The 20,380-nt window shown below is 39.2% G+C and overlaps 1 protein-coding gene across 8 annotated transcripts in view; it reads right to left on the reverse strand.

The window, feature by feature from the left end:
* Positions 1–1,119: 1,119 nt before the first annotated feature.
* Positions 1,120–20,380, reverse strand: part of ASB15 (ankyrin repeat and SOCS box containing 15) — a 31,022-nt gene continuing 11,761 nt past the window's right edge. For 3 of the 8 annotated variants that reach the window (XM_082692244.1, XM_082692247.1, XM_082692248.1), the window contains 9 exons: positions 19,727–19,835; positions 18,229–18,281; positions 18,007–18,138; positions 16,293–16,451; positions 11,550–11,795; positions 9,437–9,608; positions 7,034–7,604; positions 6,384–6,537; positions 1,120–2,169 (listed from right to left, as the gene is read on the reverse strand). In XM_082692244.1, the coding sequence (XP_082548370.1) occupies positions 1,997–2,169; positions 6,384–6,537; positions 7,034–7,604; positions 9,437–9,608; positions 11,550–11,795; positions 16,293–16,451; positions 18,007–18,138; positions 18,229–18,281; positions 19,727–19,833 (1,767 nt within the window). In that variant the 5' untranslated portion in view covers positions 19,834–19,835 and the 3' untranslated portion in view covers positions 1,120–1,996. Of the gene's footprint in view, positions 2,170–6,383; positions 6,538–7,033; positions 7,605–9,436; positions 9,609–11,549; positions 11,796–16,292; positions 16,452–18,006; positions 18,139–18,228; positions 18,282–19,726; positions 19,865–20,380 lie in introns of all 8 variants that reach the window. The other 5 variants (XM_082692245.1, XM_082692246.1, XM_082692251.1 and 2 more) reach the window with 3 other exon arrangements.

Here is a 20,380-nt window from a genome sequence, read left to right on the forward strand (position 1 = left end):
ATGTAAAAAAGAGTATGGTCTATTTCTAGAATAGTGGTTCCCAAACAAAAGACCTCAGATATTTGCTGAGCCAGAATGAAATTTTCACCCATCAGTGGGGAAATGAAGATAATGTGGTAAGTCTTTTCAAAACTAAAGTCATTCAATTACAATAATTGGTTTTACGACCAGCTGGCTTTCTGGCATTAAAATGGCCATTCTTCTATAAAATGACAGTGCTGGTAGATGATAGATTAAAAAAAAAATAGATGACCCTATTTTTGAAATTAACAAGACAGAAACTACAGGTGTATAAAATCTGAAAATCTGGGAATCACTGTTAGAAGAACAGACTTCTAACAGGTGTTTAATATGGTTAAAGGAGAGGGGTAAGGGAGAAGTCAAGAGATAAAGCTAAGGAGGAAGGCAGGGATTTGGATCAGAAGGGCCAGGAAGAACTTTGGACTTTATCCTAAGAGCAATGGGAATGATTATAAGCAGGGGAGTGAAACTCGACTTAGATTTGTAAAAGATCACTCTGGGATGCTGTGGGTAGAACATGTGTGGGATGGGCCAAGACGGCAGGCAGGAAGGCCGGTTAGGCAGCACTATTGCATCCCAGGTAAAAGAAGCTAATAGCTAGAATTAGGGCCAAATCCGTAAGACTGAGTAGAAGAAGATGTCTTCAAGGGACACACTTAACCAGGATTTGGTGAATTGCTATATTGGGTAAGACAAATGGGATGGTTGGAGTTGATGTCCAGGTTTTTCCTCAGGAAACTGTATTGATGATAATTGGGCTTAACTAGTGAGCTAGAGAAGATAGGCAAGGAGCCCCACCTTTTTTGGAGGAAGGTAGTGAGTTTATTTGGGGACATGTTGAATTTGAGGTGCCTTTGTGTTTAAAAAGTCCATTAGGGGAAAAAAAAGTCTATTAGAGGGGCACCTGGGTAGCTCAGTGGGTTAAGCACCTGCCTTTGGCTTAGGTCATGATCTCCCGGGGTACTGGGATCCCAGAGCCGCATTGGGCTCCCTGCTCAGTGGAGAGTCTCCGATTCTCCCTCTCTCTGTGATTCTCCTTCCTGCTTGTTCTCTCCCTCTCTCTCTCTCTCTCTCTCTCTCGTGTGTGTGTGTGTGTGTGTGTGTGTGTGTATGTATGTGTGTATGTCTCAAATAAATAAAATCTTTAGAAAAAAACAAAAGTCCAATAGAACACTTGCTTACATAGGATGAGAGAAAGAGTTGAACTTCAGATATAAATTGTCTGGCCAACTGCATACAGTTAGTTATTGAAACCATCGACGTGGATGACATTTCTCCCAGAGAACACAGCACAAGAAGAAAACAGAGCTTAAGACACATACTAACGGGTTGGCAGGAGAGAAGCACCACAAAAAGCAGCCAGAAAGAGGAGCGATCGGTCGGGGAGGTAGGTGAGGGGAGAGCCAAGAGAGCAAGGTGTCCTGAAAACAAAGGGAAAGCCATTTCAAGGAAGGAGCAGACAGGAGTCCTATATGCTGTAGGACTCAGATGAAAGGACTAAGAATGCTCATTGAAATTAGCAACAAGGCAGTTATTAAAGACCTTGAGAAAGGGAGCAAAGGGAGCAAAAGCTAGAGGACAGTGTGTATCCACAGGCAAGAAGGAGCTCGGTGTGGGTATAAAAGGAAGGAAAGAGCCAACAACTGGGGGTTTAAGACAGTGGTTCCTTGTTGTAGAAATGCAGGAGAGATGGACATTGTAGGAGACATCTGATGGGGAGAATTTGAAGACTTGCTGGAAGTAAAGATAATTAATAGAAATTCACATACAAAGTACTGACCGGCTTTTAAAAAAAAATCACAATGTAAAGGTCTTTAAAGATGTACAATATGGTGTCCCCATAAGAACACATGATTGTTATAAAATTGTTAATGGATTTAAATACACTTAAGTATATAAAATGATGCCAAGAAATTCTGAATGAACTCCATTTAAAAATATTTTTTAAATCACATTTAAAATATTATCTTTTAAATCATGGCAATTTTAGCTCTTGTCCATAAAGATCGTACTCTTTAAATAATATATATCTTTGGATGGTTGGTGGTAGAGGGAGCTTCTGCATTGAGGCTGGCTGGCGGAGTCGCTGGAGTCCCATAAGCCTTCGAATTTTTAACCGACACAAATGCTTTAATGAGCAAGGATTCTCTAAAATGTTGGGAAAAAATAAACAATAAAATAAAAACAATATTAGTGACTGAACTGCAAGATACAGACTGTTTTAGAATAACATTAATAAAGTCATTCTAAAAAACAGGTATGTACCCATTAGCAACTGGCGATTTTAGAGAAATCCCAAGTGTAATTAAATATCCCAGACCTCTCCTCCCGAATGCAGTCTCCAAGAAGACAATCGTTTAGCTGCTTTCAGTGAAAATAAGAATCTGGCTCATAGTGGGCATTCAGCCAAGATATGTTAAATGAATGAATGGAATTGACTTAAGAAAGCAAATGCTCACATCTCTTATTTATGTTTTAGAATTGAGTATATAATGTGAGAGAAATGATTCAATCTTAGGTTTGTTTCAGTGTTTGACACCTAAACATTTTATATTTTCTTTTTTTTTAACCTACTGTTTTTATTTTATTATTTTTTTAATTAAAAAAAATTTTTTTTTTGGCCCCTGCTGGGCTTTATAGTAACATATACTGTATTATTTGTTTCGGGGGTACAGGTCTGTGAATCATCAGTCTTTACACAATTCACAGTACTGATCATAACACATACCCTCTCCAAGCATTTTATATTTTCAAAAAAATCTAATGTTACTTAAATATTTGATTTTAACTCTTCCTTTCTCTATATTTCAACACTGATATATTATTCCAGCAGTACGAGCTAATGAAAAGGCAGCAGAGCACAGGTGTTAGCTGTGGGCTTTGGACTGTTGGCATAGATTTAAATCCTCGCTCTGCCACTTAGTGTCTGTGTGACGGTGAACTTAACCTCTGTGATCTCAGTATTCTCACCTGTGAAATGTGGCTAATGATACGACCCATCTTGTAGGGCTGTTTAAAAATAAAAATAAGTTAATTTATGTATTAGAAAACTGGTTGGCACTTTGTAATCACTCAATAATGTGAGATATCATTCAGTTCAGTAATAAAAGACATCACATTTCCACTGCCTTTGTGATTAGAAACAAATTATCTTCTTAAAATTAAAACAATGTTTTTCAAAAACTAGGCAAAATTATTCTTACTCAAATAGGCAAAATAAGCCCATCTTTTAAAAAAAATGTATTTTATTTTCTTCTTTAACAAATGTATGGTCTTACGTATGTCTGGAGGAATCCTGACATCCAGTGGTTAGCCACACTCACAGCATTCAACTGACTTCCTTTCCAGTTGCATCAATGGGTGACTGAAACAATGTAACACCTTCCTGGTATTCTTCCTTAGATGGCCTTTCTACAGCCATCAGAATTGGTTATTCTTTTGTAATACAAACACATGGACAATTAATTACCAGTTAGAAGCAAACTCTCTTCTGCCTTTGACAGGAAGCACAGTGCTGTTGGAGAGAGTGGTTTGAAGTAAGAAAGACAAGGGTTCAAGTCTTTGCTTTGTTGTTTTCTAGGTCTGTAACTCTAGGTAATTCATGTATTTAAGACTTCTGGGTTTGTCTGTTTGTTTTCCCTCTTACAATTTCCAAAATGTTTTAACCTTCTTATTGCAAAATAAAATATAAAATAACTACACGCAGGTAGAGCTTCATAAGTTATTATTAGTGATTATGAGATGAACATCTTTAATCACCTCCCACGCCATGAATAGAAGAATTTCCTCAGTCGTCCCAGAAGTCCCGCCATAATCCATTGCAATCTTCATTCCTTCCCTGTAAGTTACCACGATTTGGACTATTATGGTCATCTCTTTATTTTTATTTATTTTTTAAGATTTTGGTGTTTGTTTGTTTTTTAGTAATCTCTACACGCAACATGGAGCTCGAATTTTACAACCCCAGACTGAGTTGCCTGCTCTACCCACCGAGCCAGCCAGGCGCCCCATGGGAGTAATCATTTCCTTTAGAGCTTCATCAGCTAAATGTGCTATCCCTGTGCCACTGTATTGACACTGTATGTGTGTGTGTGTATATATATATATATATATATATTTTTTTTTAATTTGTTAGGAACTTTAAGTCTCTTAATCCACAGGTTCTTTTCTCTACCTTCTTGTCTTTCTTTCGATTCATCTTTGAAGAACCAAAAAGCCCTGTGGTTTCCCACAGCCTAAACTTTTCGGATTGCTTTCTCATGGTGGAGCTCCATGTTTCACGGCTATTTCTATTTCTTGCAAATTGACAGCTGGACCCAGGTCTGACCTCTTTGGCAAAATGATAGCTGGTGCTGTGTTCTTTCATCAAGGGCCACATGACAAGAAATTAGGAGGAGCTGATGCTTGGTGATTACGTCCATGAGCTGACTGGGAGCGGCAAAGTGGTGACATCTAATTGTATCACTTATTTTTCATTTATTATTTGGAATATTTTTATAAAGAGATGCCTTTGCTCATCTACCCTTTGGTGACTAGTGGCACAAATCATATAGATAAGGCAGAATAAATGCTCAAATCTTTTATCAATTTTCAAGACAATGAATTGATTTTTCTTACTCTCTAGAGCTGACCAATTTTTTAAAATATCATATTTAAACATATTTAGTTGGTTTTAATTCACTGAAATAATTACCCTTTGGAAGCCAAAATGTCCCATCTTTGGGCAGTAGGAGCCTCTTCAAGTTGGCTCCTAAATTCTTTTGGCGTGCCTGGTAGTCTTTGAGAGTTTCTTTACAACATAGAATGACAGATATTCCATGTTCATCTTACACATTCCTTCTTGAGACCTGAAATCATCCTTTCTTTTTTTCCCCCCTAGGAAATGGTCATTCAAGACCACAGTCTAGGGATGTTAATCATATCCCTAGTTTGCCATTATTTCTAAGTTTACCATTATTTCTAAGCCTTTACTGTAGACAGACAGACACACACACACACACACACAAACACACTTCAGGTAAAATAGCTTGAGTTCATACTGATACTTCCAATTCAATTCAGTACTACTAGATTTTTCTTTAACCTTTTACATCTGTGTTTCCTTTCTTCCACACTGACAATCCTTTGTATTCTCAAGGATACAAAGAATAATAGAATTAGAATATTCCACAATCACTCACTTACTGAATGTATCTCTCATTCTCAGATAACAATATTAATATGATGCCACCACCATTAATTTGGTATTTTAAAAAAAGTTTTTATGTGTGTTCTCCCATTTTTATATAGTCGTGCCATACCCACAGTATCTGAACATTCAACCCGACATATTAGATCTCCTCCCTTTTGGCTCACACTTGGTCTTGGTATTCTGTCTAGTGCTCAGTACTAGTCCTTATGTCATTACTTCTCTGGTTATTTTGGTTTGTCTGAAACTCATTTCCTAGGACATTCTTCAGAAGGTGAGCAGAGGAACAATACTGCCTGGGAGAATCTGATTTTTTTTCCCTCAGAAGTCAGTTGTTCTTTTTGCCTACATGACCAAAGGACATAGTAATTTGTAGTTTTGTATTTTCTTTTTATTACAAATTTTTCTTGTAATACAGATTTTTGTATTTATTCTGTTCCCTCAATTTTGTTTTCCTTTTTAAGGAAACCTATTGTTCATTTCTTTATTCTTGATCGCCTGTCTTCTATAACTGTCATTGACTTTCAATCCTTTGATCTATTCCTTCATTTCTATTTTATCTAAATGTTTTTCTTCCACTTCAGCTGCTGTTTCTCTGAAGGTATTATCTATTGCATTATTAGTTCTTGTTTTCATTCTAGTTCAATCTTTAAATTTGAAATTATTTTTTTCTTTTTATTTCTAATTCTTCCCTCAGTTCTGCTACCTGATTTCTGAATTTTGATATGAATTTGTCAATAAACACCTGAGAGAGAGAGAGCATATCTAAATGGATAACTCTAACTCATTCCATTCACTCATTTACTCAGTATTTATTATTTACTACTCACTAAGTATCATGCAAAACCCTCAGAATACAAAAATAAATAGATGCCTCTTCACATGGAGATTACAGTCTACCTATCTTATGGTATTATAGGAGTTACCTCTTAAAAAAACGAGTTCCAGCTGAAATGTTAATACAGTTATAGTAGTACTCATTACACAATTAAAGAATTGGAAAGTATCAAGAAAAGCAAAAAATTAGCATCTTATATCAGAGGAAGAATTAAGGATGATTAAAAAACCCAGATAATTCTGAAAATGAAGTAGCACTATGATGACATTAAGAGACTTCACCTATATACATTCTTCAGGCAAAAAATTCATAGGCAAAACTTTTTCCTTTTTTTACCTAGTATTTGACGGATTTCTGGCCATTCTCTCTGTACTTCTAATGCAGACTTCAGCTTAGCGCACAGAGGAATATAATCCATGTAATCGATTAACACACGAATAACGCTGCCTACCAAGTGTTTCATCCAAGGAACTGTAATAAACTCACAGAACTGGGAGAATTGATAAAATTTAATTTAGTAAGGTACATCAGCATTCAATTTTGTTATGAAAAATTGCTTTGTCTTTTTACAGAAAATAAAGTACTCTCCTTGTAACAAGCAAAAAGTAAAAATAAACTGCTTGTATCTGTGAAACTCTGAGCCCTGAAGCCATACGCATGACTTTCCAGTGTTTGCAATCAACAGAACATGGAAGAACCATGTTTCTTCTCATGATTCTTTCCATGTTTCCATCCCCAACATTCCACCAACTAGGCATAAATGATGAATTTCATACATTTTCACAGGCTTCCACATTCAGTTTCCAATCCAAGAAAAAGAAAGAATCTCATTTGCCTAGTTTTATGCTGATATTCCCATATTATTGCCAACCCAAATTCAAGAATAAGAAAAATATAAGTGTTGATTTTTCTCTTCTTGGAACATCCCTAAATGAGCAAACATTAGGATGCTGACCCAACAGGAAGAAGAAAAGGATGTAACTCACCGGGTTATCTTTTATTACACAAGATGTCCACCCGGGTAGTACCTCTTCTTCTATCTCTGACCACACAAATGAATTTCCAAAGATGTCCCCATGCATGCACTCAAAGCACATCTCCACTTGATAGCCATTATTCAGCAACAGGCGCAGCATCACCTCGTCATTGAGGGCATACTGAATGGCACTGGGGAAACGCGTGTCATTCACGTGCATAAAGTAACAATTGACGTTAGCTCCATGGGAGAGAAGCAGCCGGACAATTTCATGGTTATTGGCCCTCACTGCCACAAGCAGACAGTTGAGGGGGTCTAGGTTTGGGTCTGCACCTGCAGCCAGCAGGACTTCGGTGCACTGGATGTCATTGTTAGAAACGGCAAAATACAGCGCCGTCTTCCGCTCATCATCATAGCTCCCAGAAATGTGGTCCGCGAGTGGGGTATTGACATCAAAGCCATTTTCAATAAGTAGTTCGAGGCACTGCACATTTTGTCCATCTGCTGCGGAGTGAATTGGTGTTAGCCCACTTTTCCGAATTGCATTTTTGGATGTTACTGGGATAAGATACTTCAGTGCACTAAAGGAAAAAAAAGTCAAATATCCACATGGCATGAAAAAAAAATGAACAGCTTAAATAAACCAGCTTCCTCACTAGACAAGTGAATGCAGTTTGTTTACTTTCTTTTATTTTCTCTAGATAACGCCATACAAAAACCTGTTACATTTAACCTTTGTCCATTGGCTGATAACTTAGTTTAGTATGATTTAGTTTTGTTTTTAGTTTCCCATTCTTAATATTCCTGGGGAATGTCCTATGCTTCCTGGGGATGTCCTATGTTTGGTCTTAGAATTGTGATTCCTCGGAAAACCTCCCCATCTTCCAATTCTTTCCAGAGCAAGCATTCTTTTATAAACAACCAAAGCTACTTAATGGGAAAAATATAAAAGAAAGATAGGCGTATCTGATGACATAGAAAAATGCTTCATATCTTGACCATGAGAATCTTGGTGTCACAGGAAGTGACCTTGGACATTGCTCAGTCCAAACCCTCATTTAACAGAAGGGTAACAGGAAGTCCACAGAGGTGAAATGACTTGTCCAAGGTCACACAGTTGGATGGGCAGCAAGGATGAGAGCTTAGGCTTTTGAATTCTCATTCCTTACTTCTCTTTCACTGCTTCTTGAGTAGAGTGTGCTTCAGCAGTGGCCATGCACATCTTGCCAGCTTCCATATAACTTGCAATTGAATTATCAGCCACAAAAAAGAGTCTTCATTATTCTATCAATCTATATCAGTCCAATGGAGATAACTCACCACAGCCTCTGTTTCTAAGAACCTGTGATAAACAGTTGTGAATTTCACACTTGACAGAACAACTAGACACGCAGGAGAGCCACAGGCAAGGATAACTTGATCTCTTGTGCCTAATTCAGAGCTACCATGTGTGAATTTATGAACGCTGGGAGTAAATCCAGGTAAACTTTAACAACATGTCACTTAGCGTCAATTAGGTGACACTGGCCACTTAACTTGGCCAATGTGGCCACTGAAAGTAATAAAGCCTAATGATTTCAAAGTTTTTGAACTTCTAAAATATATTCAATTGCTTAAAAGCGTCCTCTTATGGTAGGTATTTCAATATAGTGATTATAAACTTCTGTTGATGTGTTGATTATGGCACATGCTGTGATTTTAAAATCTATCTAAACTTTTTTTTTTAATTAAGAAATTTGAACTTGAAATGAAACTTTTCTATTCAAGGATATACTTGACATTGTATCATAATATCTGCTGGTATTAGTAAAAATTGGAGTAATACTGGTAATATGTCACAAAATCCTTTGCCCAAGGCAGAAGTTTCAGAAACTCTGTAGCCTTTTGTTAAACGCAATGGAAAAAAAACCAAAATGAAACAGAAAGGCATATTTGATTGGCTTGTGCAGAGTGCTGAATTATAACTTACTTTCCTCCAGAAGAAACATTTTTATTACAAAAATAGTGTAAGTTCAGGGCACCTGGGTGGCTCAGTGGGTTAAAGCCTCTACTTTCGGCTCAGGTCATGATCCCGGGGTCCTGGGATCAAGCCCTGCATCGGGCTCTCTGCTCAGCAGGGAGCTTGCTTCCATCTCTCTCTTTCTCTCTCTGCCTGCCTCTCTACCTACTTGTGATCTCTGCCGGTCAAATAAATAAATAAAATCTTTAAAAAAAAGTAGTATAAGTTCAATGTGGAAATTTCATGAACTACGGGAAAATAAAAAGAAAAGGAAAAGAATCAGACAGATATTTCCATTTGTCCTTTTCTTTTCAGATTTTGGGAAGTATTATATAGATAGACTTGAGATTCTACTGCATATACAAGCTTGTATTTTTTCAACTGAAAATGATCATCTTCGGATTTATTACTCACAGATAGTGTCCCTCGTAGGCAGCTCTGTGTATTGGAAGATGCCCCGCTCTGTTGGGAACATTTCCACTTCCTCCATATTCCAGCAGGAGGGAAATGCAGTCGGGATTGCCCCCTCCTGCTGCCTCGAACAACACTGACGCGCCATCATCTGCCAGAGCAAAGACGTCACCACCTGGCAGTATAAACCACACGGCATGGTGAAAACTGGAGTTATCATGACATTGTCAAGACAGTGCCCTTAAAAATAAGATGTTGTTTTTCTTTCTGGCTAGGACTTAAAAGTTTAGGATTAAGAACATCTGTGTTCTTGGTATTTTCAATAAACAATTATGTCGGGATGCCTGGGTGGCTCAGTTGGTTAAGCAGCTGCCTTCGGCTCAGGTCATGATCCCAGCATCCTGGGATCGAGTCCCACATCGGGCTCCTTGCTCAGCAGGGAGCCTGCTTCTCCCTCTGCCTCTGCCTGCCGTTCTGTCTGCCTGTGCTTGCTCTCTTCCTCTGATAAATAAATAAAATCTTTAAAAAAAATAAAAATAAAAAATAAACAATTATGTGTGCATGTTTTGTTTCATTAGAGAATCTTTGCATCTCAAAAATGTCTGAGAAATCAACAAGTCAGTTTACCTTGTAGACAAATGCTCCCAGGGAAAGGAAAGGGGTAGATAGCTTAATTAAAAGACAATGTTAACACTCTATTTTGTTTCAACAACTGTCCTGTAGGTGCTGTGTGTGACCCAGTGGAAGGTCCTAAAATCAGTGAATAAGACTACCTGAAGCAGCTCAGGGGGGAAGTGAAACAAAATATCATCAAAGAACACAAGCTGTGTGACATTCAAGTGACATCAGGACTAGGAGCCATGATGTAGAAGGAGGTCTGTGCTTGAATTCTGGCTCTACAGCTGACTGGGAGGGCCTGGGTTAGCTACTTCTATGAATATCCATCCCTTGTTTGTAAACTAGAGTGATGCTGTTTACTACATAGGGCCCAGATGACAATTCTATGTGGTTGCACGGTGCGGGGCTGCAAAAATGTTAGCCTTTTTTCCAGAGAGGAGCCTTGAGGGAGCATATGGCCCCAGCCTTTATTTTCGCTGGGGAAACTGAGGACCAGAAGTTTTACCAAGGCTAGGGTTGGACCGCAAGGAAGTGGTAGAAGCCAGTTTAAGAATTTAGTGTCTTAAAAAAAAAAAAAAGAAAAAAAAAAGGGTCTTTTAATTCTTGGTTCTGCCATTGGAAGGCTCAAAGGAGGGCAACGTCACAGCCTGTTAGGAGAATCAAGAAAGGCTTTAGGGAGGAGGCGTCTCATGAGACTGAGTTATGTTGGAGAATATTCCAGATGAGGGGAAGGGCCTGGCGCAAGGCCAGACAGAGGGAATGTGGGTATATTCCGGAATCCTGCTGGTCTCGTGCAGGTGGGGTACAGGACACATGTTGAGCGTAGTGAGGGACAGACCCAGAAAAACAATTTGGGATGAAGCCGTGGGGCCCTGTGCATGACTCCCGAGAGTTTTCTGAGTGCACCGTTGTAGCTGCCCGTCCCAGGGGACAACCGAGTGGCAACACGTCCGGTGGATTCTCTGACGGGGAGTCCGGAAATGGGCAGCATGGTAAGGAAAGACTGCCCTGGTCCAGGGAAGATGCGGGGAGCCTACCCAGTATGAAACCAACGGGGCTGTCACGGTACCAGCAGGAGGGAGAGACACCCTGGGACTCGGCAACTTACTGGATTTGGAAAGGAAGGCGATGGAGGGCGTAGAACTAAATCTAGGCACTCAGTCTTGGTTGAGAGCGATTATTATGTCAAAAGCGTGAAAGAAGAGGAACTCTGCTTTGGAGAAGCTAAGTGTGGGGTGCTGGCGAGCCATGTCTGTGGGGCTGGGCCATCTCTAGAGAGAGCAGCCAGGGTGACCACGCAGACTGGTAAGTCGGGATGTAGAGGGTGTAACTGAGTCACGGAAGATGGGGCTTTCAACAGGGCTGGGGGGCAGGGTGCTGGGTACCAAAGCCTGCTGCCCAGGTACACCCAGGAGAGGAAGGGAGGCCAAGGAGGGATGTAGAGAAGGAAATGAGAGTTGGGAGAATCATTAAGAACGTGTGATTCCTTTTCCCGTACCTCTGTGGATGAGGTGTTCCAGCACATCGCAATGACCATACTCGGCAGCAACACCCAGCGGCGTGATGCCAAATCCGTCTCTCAGGTGGACATTGCCTCCGTGGTTCAGCAGCAGAGCTATGATGTCTTTGCGGCCTTGTTTGGCCGCTTCGTGCATCGCCGACCATCGCTTGATGCAGGGCTGGTCAAGACTGGAGTTGTGTTTCAGCAGAGTGAACACCATGTCGTAGGAGCCCTTTTTCACAGCTGGAAGATGATTTTACAAAAGAATATTAACAGTAGGCATATGAATCTGGATCCTTCAGATGGTGTGAAACGAACTACAAAATTTAGTATGAAAACAGATATTCTCTATTCCCTTTTCTTCTACAGGAGGATACCGTAGCTTTCATTCCCTTCTAGTTCTCATACCCAGGATGATGTTGCCTTCTCTTTAAGACCCTGGCCTCAGGTGGGCTAAGAGTTTTGTGGAATATAGGGCACTTCCCTAAAATAAGTTGTTGTGTGTACTCTTTCTAGAATTTAGAGAATGAAAATAAACGAAATAAAAATAGCCTCCATTATTGGGTTGAATAAATTAAATAATGTATGGAAATGCTTAGTGTGTAGTAGGAGCTCAATAAATTACAACTGTTACTATTAATCTAATTTCATCACTTCTAGAATCCTGGTGCCACATGTGTAAATGTTTATTAAGTCCCCTTCCCCCCCACCCCCGAACGATTTTTATTTCATTTTGTTTTCCTCCACCAAACAAAGCATCGAGTATTAAATGAACTTCCCTTTCCCGTGATCTTAATGGGGCGTTAGCAATGAGAATGCTCTTGGGTTTTTTGGAGGGTAAGAGAGAGCAAGAGAGGGCAGGGGGAGACTCCTAAGCAGGTCTCGTGCCCAGAGCGAGCCCCCACGCCAGGGCTCAATCTCACGACCTTAGATGACAACCCGAGTCGAAATCAAGAATCGGTGGCTTAACCCCCGGAGCTCCCTAGGCACCCCAGCAATGAGAATGTTAAGACTCTAGATACATCTGTTGGAAACGGGTGAAGTTGGTGAGAGCCAATGTACTGCAGTGTAGGAGATCCACTAGACCCGACGTCCCTCTGCCGTTTCTGAGCAACTTCCAGTTAAAAGCTCGCCCCTCCTCCCCACTTCGAGTTATTAAGAGACTGTCCCAGTTTAGATACAAATAATTCTGGAAGATGTAATGTCTTTTTCTCGTATCAGTAAGTAAAATCTTTTTAAAAGACGTATTTAGGATAGACAGGGCGCGCTTTCGCACGCATGCTCTCACGCAGACGCACGCACGCACGCACGCACGTGCACGAGTGAGGGGTAGGGGAGGGTCAGAGGGACAAACTTCAAGCAGGCGCCGCGCGGATGCAGGGCTGATTCAGAGCTCCCGCGCAGGAACGTGAGATAAGCAATGACCTGAGCTGAATCCAAGGGTCAGGCGCTCCACCCACTGAGGCACCCAGGCGTCCCAATAAGTAAAATATTAGTAAGAAACAGAGAAGGACGAGGGCTACTCCCTGCGAATAGAGGTAAATACAGATTCATTCGTTCATTCATTCATTCGCTCGTTCGGCTCGTGCGCTCGGGCTGTAGGGAAGGTGCACTGTTGCCTTACACTGTGGACAGCGGGACAAAGTCAGACTTGGTTCTCACTCGTGGAATTTATAGTCTAGGGAAGAAGCCTGTTATGTCTTCTATGAAGAGAGACTCAAGAGTCCTGGTCTTTGCCAGGAAAGGCAGGAGGAGATGGGGGGCCACGTAGAACATCCTGGGGAGCAAGCGGGCAGAATCCAGAAAGCATCAAAGGCCAAGGCGAGGGAAAGAGCTCCCGCAGGAGGACGAAGACTAGCTCTGCCTACTTCATTCGGAGGCGGGCAAGCCGTCACTGTGGTGAGATTTCAGGGTTTCCCCCGCTAAGTAGAGTCTGTTGACAAATGCCTTCCTCTGAATTGCCCACCTGCCCCTGGCAGCTCTAATTAGAGTGAATGACCTCATCCTAGCTGGTGTCATTGCAGAGAAAAACATCAGTAAGTGAAATGAACTAAGACATATGTGTCCTCATTTATCTTCTTGCTCCTATTGCATTTTTGGTGGAAAAAAAAAAAGCATTAGAATAATGAATCTCTTCCATCATAATCTATTTTCCTTTTGTTTGAGTCAGAAAACATGTTGATGAGAGATATTAGTCTTTCATCATGAAAATAATATCACATATAGGCTACAACTTAAAATAATGTTAAAAATAAAAACTTACGTGCCATTTAAACTGTTTTGGAACTACAAATATATTTACTTCCTGTAGCAATAATAAGGCAAGTCATGGGGAATCCCTCCCAACCTAACCCGTGAAGACATTCTTAATCAATAAATGGCCGAAATAATGAAAACTAATAAGGCACACAATATTTGTGTAACGTAACTAAGTAAAATAAAACTTTAATAACTTACATAGCAAAAATAAATATATATCTACATATCTTCAAAAATAATGCTTAAGTGTGTAAACCTGGTGATTCACAGACCTGTACCCCTGGGGATAAAAATACATGTTTATAAAAAATAAAAAATTAAAAAAAAAACTGAGAAAAAAAATAATGCTTAAGAAAACCAAACTTCAGTGGAAGAGTTAGGGAATTAGAGACTTTTGTTTACATTATAGGCACTTTTGAACACTTTATAGTTTGCTGGCACTTTTCCTTTTTATTCTAAATTTCTGTCACTTTCTTTCTTTCTCTGGTATATGTGTTTTGCTCATGTAATTGTCTTATTATCAGCACTGATTTATCTTGTGACTCATAAGACATACAAGTAGAGAAGAGACATTTTTCTGAGGTTTCTTGGTAAGGATTACAGGTCGAAAGAGGAGATAGAGCAAAGAGGATGTGTATTGATTTGTGAGAAACAAATGTCTGAAGACTATTACCTGCGCTGTAAATGGCATAAGGTTGTAGGACAATTGAGGGCAGTGGAACTGAGATGTGCTCCCTGGTTCCCTGGGCTTCCTCCTTTCCCCCCGGGGCCCCAGTGGCCAGGACAATCCTGAACTGGAGAAAGGTGACACCAACTTTGGAGGGTGGGCAGAGAGGGAATCTGACTGCAAAATACCCTTAATAAGCATCAGATGACCACAATTAGATAGTTAGCACTCAGCAAGTAACTGTGTGACAACTCTAATACATCAAAGTACTGCAAGGAAGGGCCAGATGGCTGATGGGGAAGAAGAGCCCTGGCGGGACCTAAAGTGATACTTGTTTGGCCATCTAAGGATATTCTATAATAAAGACAAAGAGGATGGCATAGGGCTAAGAAAAATAAAGACATCGCACAGAAAAATCCAAAATGGCATATTTTTCTCTTACCTCTCCTTTTATAAGTTAATGGACTGTAAATAGCAAATTTCAAAGTAGCCTACAGAATCAAGAAGAAAACTGGGAAGGTGTCATGGATGATCCATTTACCTATAGAACCTAAAAATACTTGACACAGGCTCCACAAAGAAGGTCCGGGAGAAGGTAACCCAAGAACATATGTGGAGACATAAGTAAACACCTTCAGAAAATTTCCTTCGTGAGATTTTTGTCTTCTCCTGATATTATCATTTAGCTTTAAAAAAAAAATACGATTTCCAGATGTTCTAATTCTATTTTGGCTCTGATAACTCAGTGACCAACTTCCTTTCCCACACTTCAGATATTGCTAGAGTAGAGAAAACACATGTACCACTTTGAAATGCATGTAAATGCTTAATGCTCTGTTACAAGCATTAAAGAAAAACAGAAGCAAATAAAGCAAAAAGAAATCAAACCAGTGATAATCATGACGTAGTTGTTCCTTAAGTGAATTGAGAATAGCAGGTAGAAAATAATTCTACATTTGCAATGTGAGATCGTATATAAACTCTGGAAAAGTGTGTGTGTGTGTGTTTTGCAGAAATCAGATATCTATAGAACTATCTAGAGGAACAACAACACATATGTAGATGTCATTGCAAATACCCCCTGTTATATGCCTTTAAACATAATACAGATCACATTAATAGTGGTGATACAACCATAGAAACTGCTCAGGATAAGAGTTCTGGTTTACTTCTAAGAAGCACAACTTTATTGTGACAAATTCCAAAGTCACAGGAAATGTTGTCTCTGGTCATTTGTAATTAAACTCATCTCACTTTTGCAAGCAGACATGCCAGTTTTTACTGGTCAACAAAAATAGCAGGAAAACACCGACTGAGAAGAAACTGATAAATGTTACCTTGAGATTTACCATCATTCCTTGTGTCATAGGTGGAAACCCCACTGTAGGTGCCCAGGGTTGCATCTATGTGATTAGAATCTGCTGGTGCCTCACTGTTCGGATGTGAACCTGGTGTCTTTCTTTTGAACCCCTTCTCCCTCTTTCTTCTGGCTACTTACTGCACATGCAACCCTACCTACAAGTGGACCCTTCCTAGAGAATATTCTGCTAATACTGGCACTTCTGGCCTCACAAAGCTCCAAGGTTGGATCCCTCCTTGTTAGTTGGTGCTGAAGGATCTTTCACATTTGACCTCTTTGTAGGATTAAAAAACCAAAATCATAGGGGAGATGAGATGAGTGTTAGGGGAGGAGCTCAGGGAATAGAAGGACATGAGGTCACCTAACTTCAATACATAGTGGTTTCCAATATATACTTATTAAATACTTCTTTGTCTCAAACTACAAAAGTTCTAGGGGAAAAAAGGTCATTTACCGATCAGAAGGGGTGTCTCTCCTTTGTCATTTTTGGTGTTTGGCCACACTCCCTTCTCTAGTAAAGTTCTTACATTTTCTACCAGACCAGCTTTGACTGCCAGTGTCAAGGGTGTTTCTCCATCCGAGGTCTTGAACTCCCAGAGTGTCTGGTAGGATGCTGAGATGTGAAAATATTGCATTGAGTTCAAAATCTTTGCTTAAAGGATATCACAGAGATAAGAATAATCCAGCATTACTTTGCATTGCACAAAGTCAAACAATGAAAAGAAAGATAAAAAAGACATGATTTAAACTTTATCAAATGACAGTGTGTATAAATAGATGAGCATGGACTTGACAGCTAGAAAAACCAAAATCTGTGTTTCAGGGGATTGGTTTTCTTTTTAATGGATTGCAAGTTCTTATTTTTTGATAAATTGTAACATAACTCCTCAATCCTTTGTATTGTTATTGAAATTGCACCTGAAATTGGTTTTTCTCGAATGAAATCTGTGAATGGGGGAGTAAAAATGTATTTGAATACTGTCAGAATATGTTAGAAAATACCACGCTTAGGGCATCGAGGTGGCTCAGTGAGTTAAGCCTCTGCCTTTGCCTCAGGTCATGATCTCAGGGTCCTGGGTCAAGCCCTGCATCGGGCTCCCTGCTCAGCACAGAGCCTGCTTCCCCCCACCACCACCCCACTGCCCCTGCCTGCCTCTCTGCCTACTTGTGACCTCTCTCCCTCTGTCAAATAAATAAATAAAATCTTTTTTAAAAAAGAAAGAAAATAACCATGCTTAATATTAATACCATGTTAACATGCTTAACATTACCTTCTGTATCTATTTGTCTATCTGCCTAGCTATTTTTTTCTGGCTGGCTGGCTGGACAGTTAATTATCAAGTAGCTATGACTGTCTCTATCCTAGAGCATAGAATGAGGGAGCAACATTGAAGGTTATTGGAAGATAGGGCACTCACAAGACATTTTAAAAGTTGTCAAGGTGTGACAAATACTGTGCTACAACATCAGAATTATCAAAATTATTATTAATATTAACTCTGGGTCCATTTAACATGATATTTACTAATGTTTACATTAGGAAAAAAATAATGTAATATAAGCACAAAATATTGTAAATATACTTGTTGTATGATAATGATTTAACTCAAGAGATAATTCCAGATGAAAAATTAAAAACTAATTCCCAAAAGCAAAAACTTTATATTCAAATCAATTAATTCATGATATATATAAACTTTTATTACTTTTAGGTTATAACCACATCTTTAAGCCAACTTCTGTTACTTTCTTAGAAGGATGCAAAGGGTGAATCCTGAACCTCACAAAATGTGCTAATTCCTTTTTTTTTTTTTTTTTTAGAGAGGGTGTGGATGCGGGAGTTAGGGGGACAGGGGGAGACGGAGAGAGGAATCTTAAGCAGGCTCCATGCCCAGTGCAGAGCCCGACATGAGGCTCAGTCTCACAACCTTGAGATCTTGACTTGAGCCAAAATCAAGAGTCCGACACTTAACTGACCTAGCTATCCAGGCGTCCCATAAAATGAACTAATTTTTATACTCTGAGTATAAAACATAGATATTCTCTTTTTCATATTCCAAATAATCTTTTATTCTACTTTTTCTTTTTGCTTGTTATGTTTGTTGGGAACACTCAAAACGTCTACATTTTTGCTTCAGTTTGGTCAAAGGGATTTTATGTTCTCTTACCATCCAGAACAACTTCAAGTATTTGTTGAATGGGTTGAACCACAGCCTCGTGCAAAGGAAACCATCCTTTTTCGTCAGCTTCATCCAATGCATATTTATATTTCACATATTCCTGGAGCTCAAGAATGTGACCTAGATTAAACACATGGGCTTGTAACACATCTCTGTCTCAACAAAGCGAAAGCTCCAACCTGTCCCATCGTAGACACTATACCCATTTACCTTGTTTTATGGCTTCCACAAGTTTTCTGTTTTGATCACTCAGTGGTACAGATCTACCAGAGAAAGAAAAATAAGCCATATTTATCCAAGAGGTGTTGTCAAAAAACCCAAACACTTAACTTATATTGAGTTTCTGTACATAATTTTAATAATCGAGATCTATAAGAAATGTACACAACTAGTTTTATCTATTTAAAAAATGTAAGTGTCTAAGAATCACAGTATATTTATGACACACTAGACTTAGGCACATAAGTACAGATGACAGAATTCAAGAGTGTAACACCATCTCTGAAATTAGTTCTAAGCAATGAAAATGGAGTCAAGAATTGTAGTCTGAATCAGAAGAGTTGGGTTCAGGCTTCATGATTTTGTGACCCTGGGGAAGCCAGCTGGCCTCTCTGGGTGGTGATTTCTTCATCTCTAAAATGATGGGACTAAATAGAAAGGTCTTTAAATAGAAAGTTCTTAAAATTTTAAAAACCCTATGCTCAATAAAGCTTATTGCTTTGAACTTAATATGCTTGCTTAGTTGATCCACACTGATGTTAGAGCCTTTAATCAAATGATGTACAAGTGAAAACGGGCTGAGCATTTACTGAACAAACTCCTAGTTGTTGGCCTAATAGGTCGTGGTTTCAACCCTCATGGCAAATCCCGGGTGTGTGTGTTTATTCAAAGGAAACAAGGTATTTCATAACAAATTGATTCAACTCTATTAAACAGAAACATCTGTTGGCATTCTAGGGTTGTGAAAGCATTCGTAGGAACTCTGTTGGAGATGAGCAAAAAATTACAGACCCAATTTAAAGGTACTACGTCCATTTTTAAGAACCTCAAAAGCAATAGTTTTATGGCACAGAATCTATTCAAAAGTACTACTAAATTTCAGAATATAGGATTCTAAATGCTACAATAGAATGCAAACTAACATTTGTTTTTGTTGGAAGTATAACGTGTGTTGTTCAGGACAGAAATCTACATTTTCCGTTTCAGACTCTGTAACTCCTGCTTGGAAGCCTGCTTCCCCCTCTCTGTCTATGCCTGTCTTTCTGCCTATTTATGATCTCTCTCTCTCTCTCTCTCTCTCTGTCAAATAAATAAATAAAATCTTAAAAAAATATATTCAGAGCAGACCTCTGTATAGACTTATCTATATTTTATTTTTATAAGCCATACTTGCAGATTTGTTCAAATTACTTATTGTCCTTTTAGATTTTATATTAATTTTAAAAAATAGGCAGTCTTATACAAACAAAGTCAACTAAGTATTTCCCATTTAGGTTATTTCCATCTGCCACAGAAGGTGGGGGTTTGTGGAAGATCGTATTGTTGAAACCTATGCCCAGTGGTCCTTGCAAAGCCACTGAATTTCCTGCCAGGAAAGAAGAGTAAGCATATTCCTAGAGGAAGACCCAGGAAGTGTCTTTCCTTTTATCTGACAACAAAATGATTGTCAAAAAGAAATTTTGTTGAGAAGAGTCAACTTGAATGTTACCTTTCAGAATAAAACACAGACTTGCTGGCTTCAATGGCTTCTTGAATACTGAGCTGAATATCATAACTTGTAAGATGGTCTTCATCAAGGTCATCATTAGTATCCATGACTGGATAGAATTTTTGAAAGAAGCAGTTTCTTATTATCAGCAAATGGCACAGAACAGTACATACAGTTAATGTGAACAATGCACAATGAAAAACTAAAATGCATTCATCTTTCCCCATTTAGCAAACATCAAAGCAGTGAACTTTTTAATTCATATTATATATGAAGCCCATCCTAACTTTTGAAAGCTTTGATTACCTGCCCTTAAAGTGTCTGCTTTTTATAATTTGGGGCTTTTTTTTTTTTCCCCATTAATGACTGTAGTTAGGCTTATAAGAACTCATTTTCCCATGCTTCTGACTTATACTAATTTCAGCCCACCAGTTTTGTGAATCACTGCTCTACAGAGCCCATTAGAAGTTTAAAACTCAAACCAGGAAGAAATAAGATGGAGACAGGAATAGAGAACAGTGAGCCTTTTACATTCCTAACTTTTAATTCTGCATTTGCTGTGTTTGCTAATTTGCTAATTGATTCCTTTCCTCACGTCAGTAATGGTTTGCGTGGGCTGCTTTGACATGCAGTTACTCTGTTTGTGTTCAACAT

The sequence above is a fragment of the Mustela nivalis genome (assembly GCF_964662115.1).
Source record: "Mustela nivalis genome assembly, chromosome: 12".
Lineage (NCBI taxonomy): Eukaryota > Metazoa > Chordata > Mammalia > Carnivora > Mustelidae > Mustela > Mustela nivalis.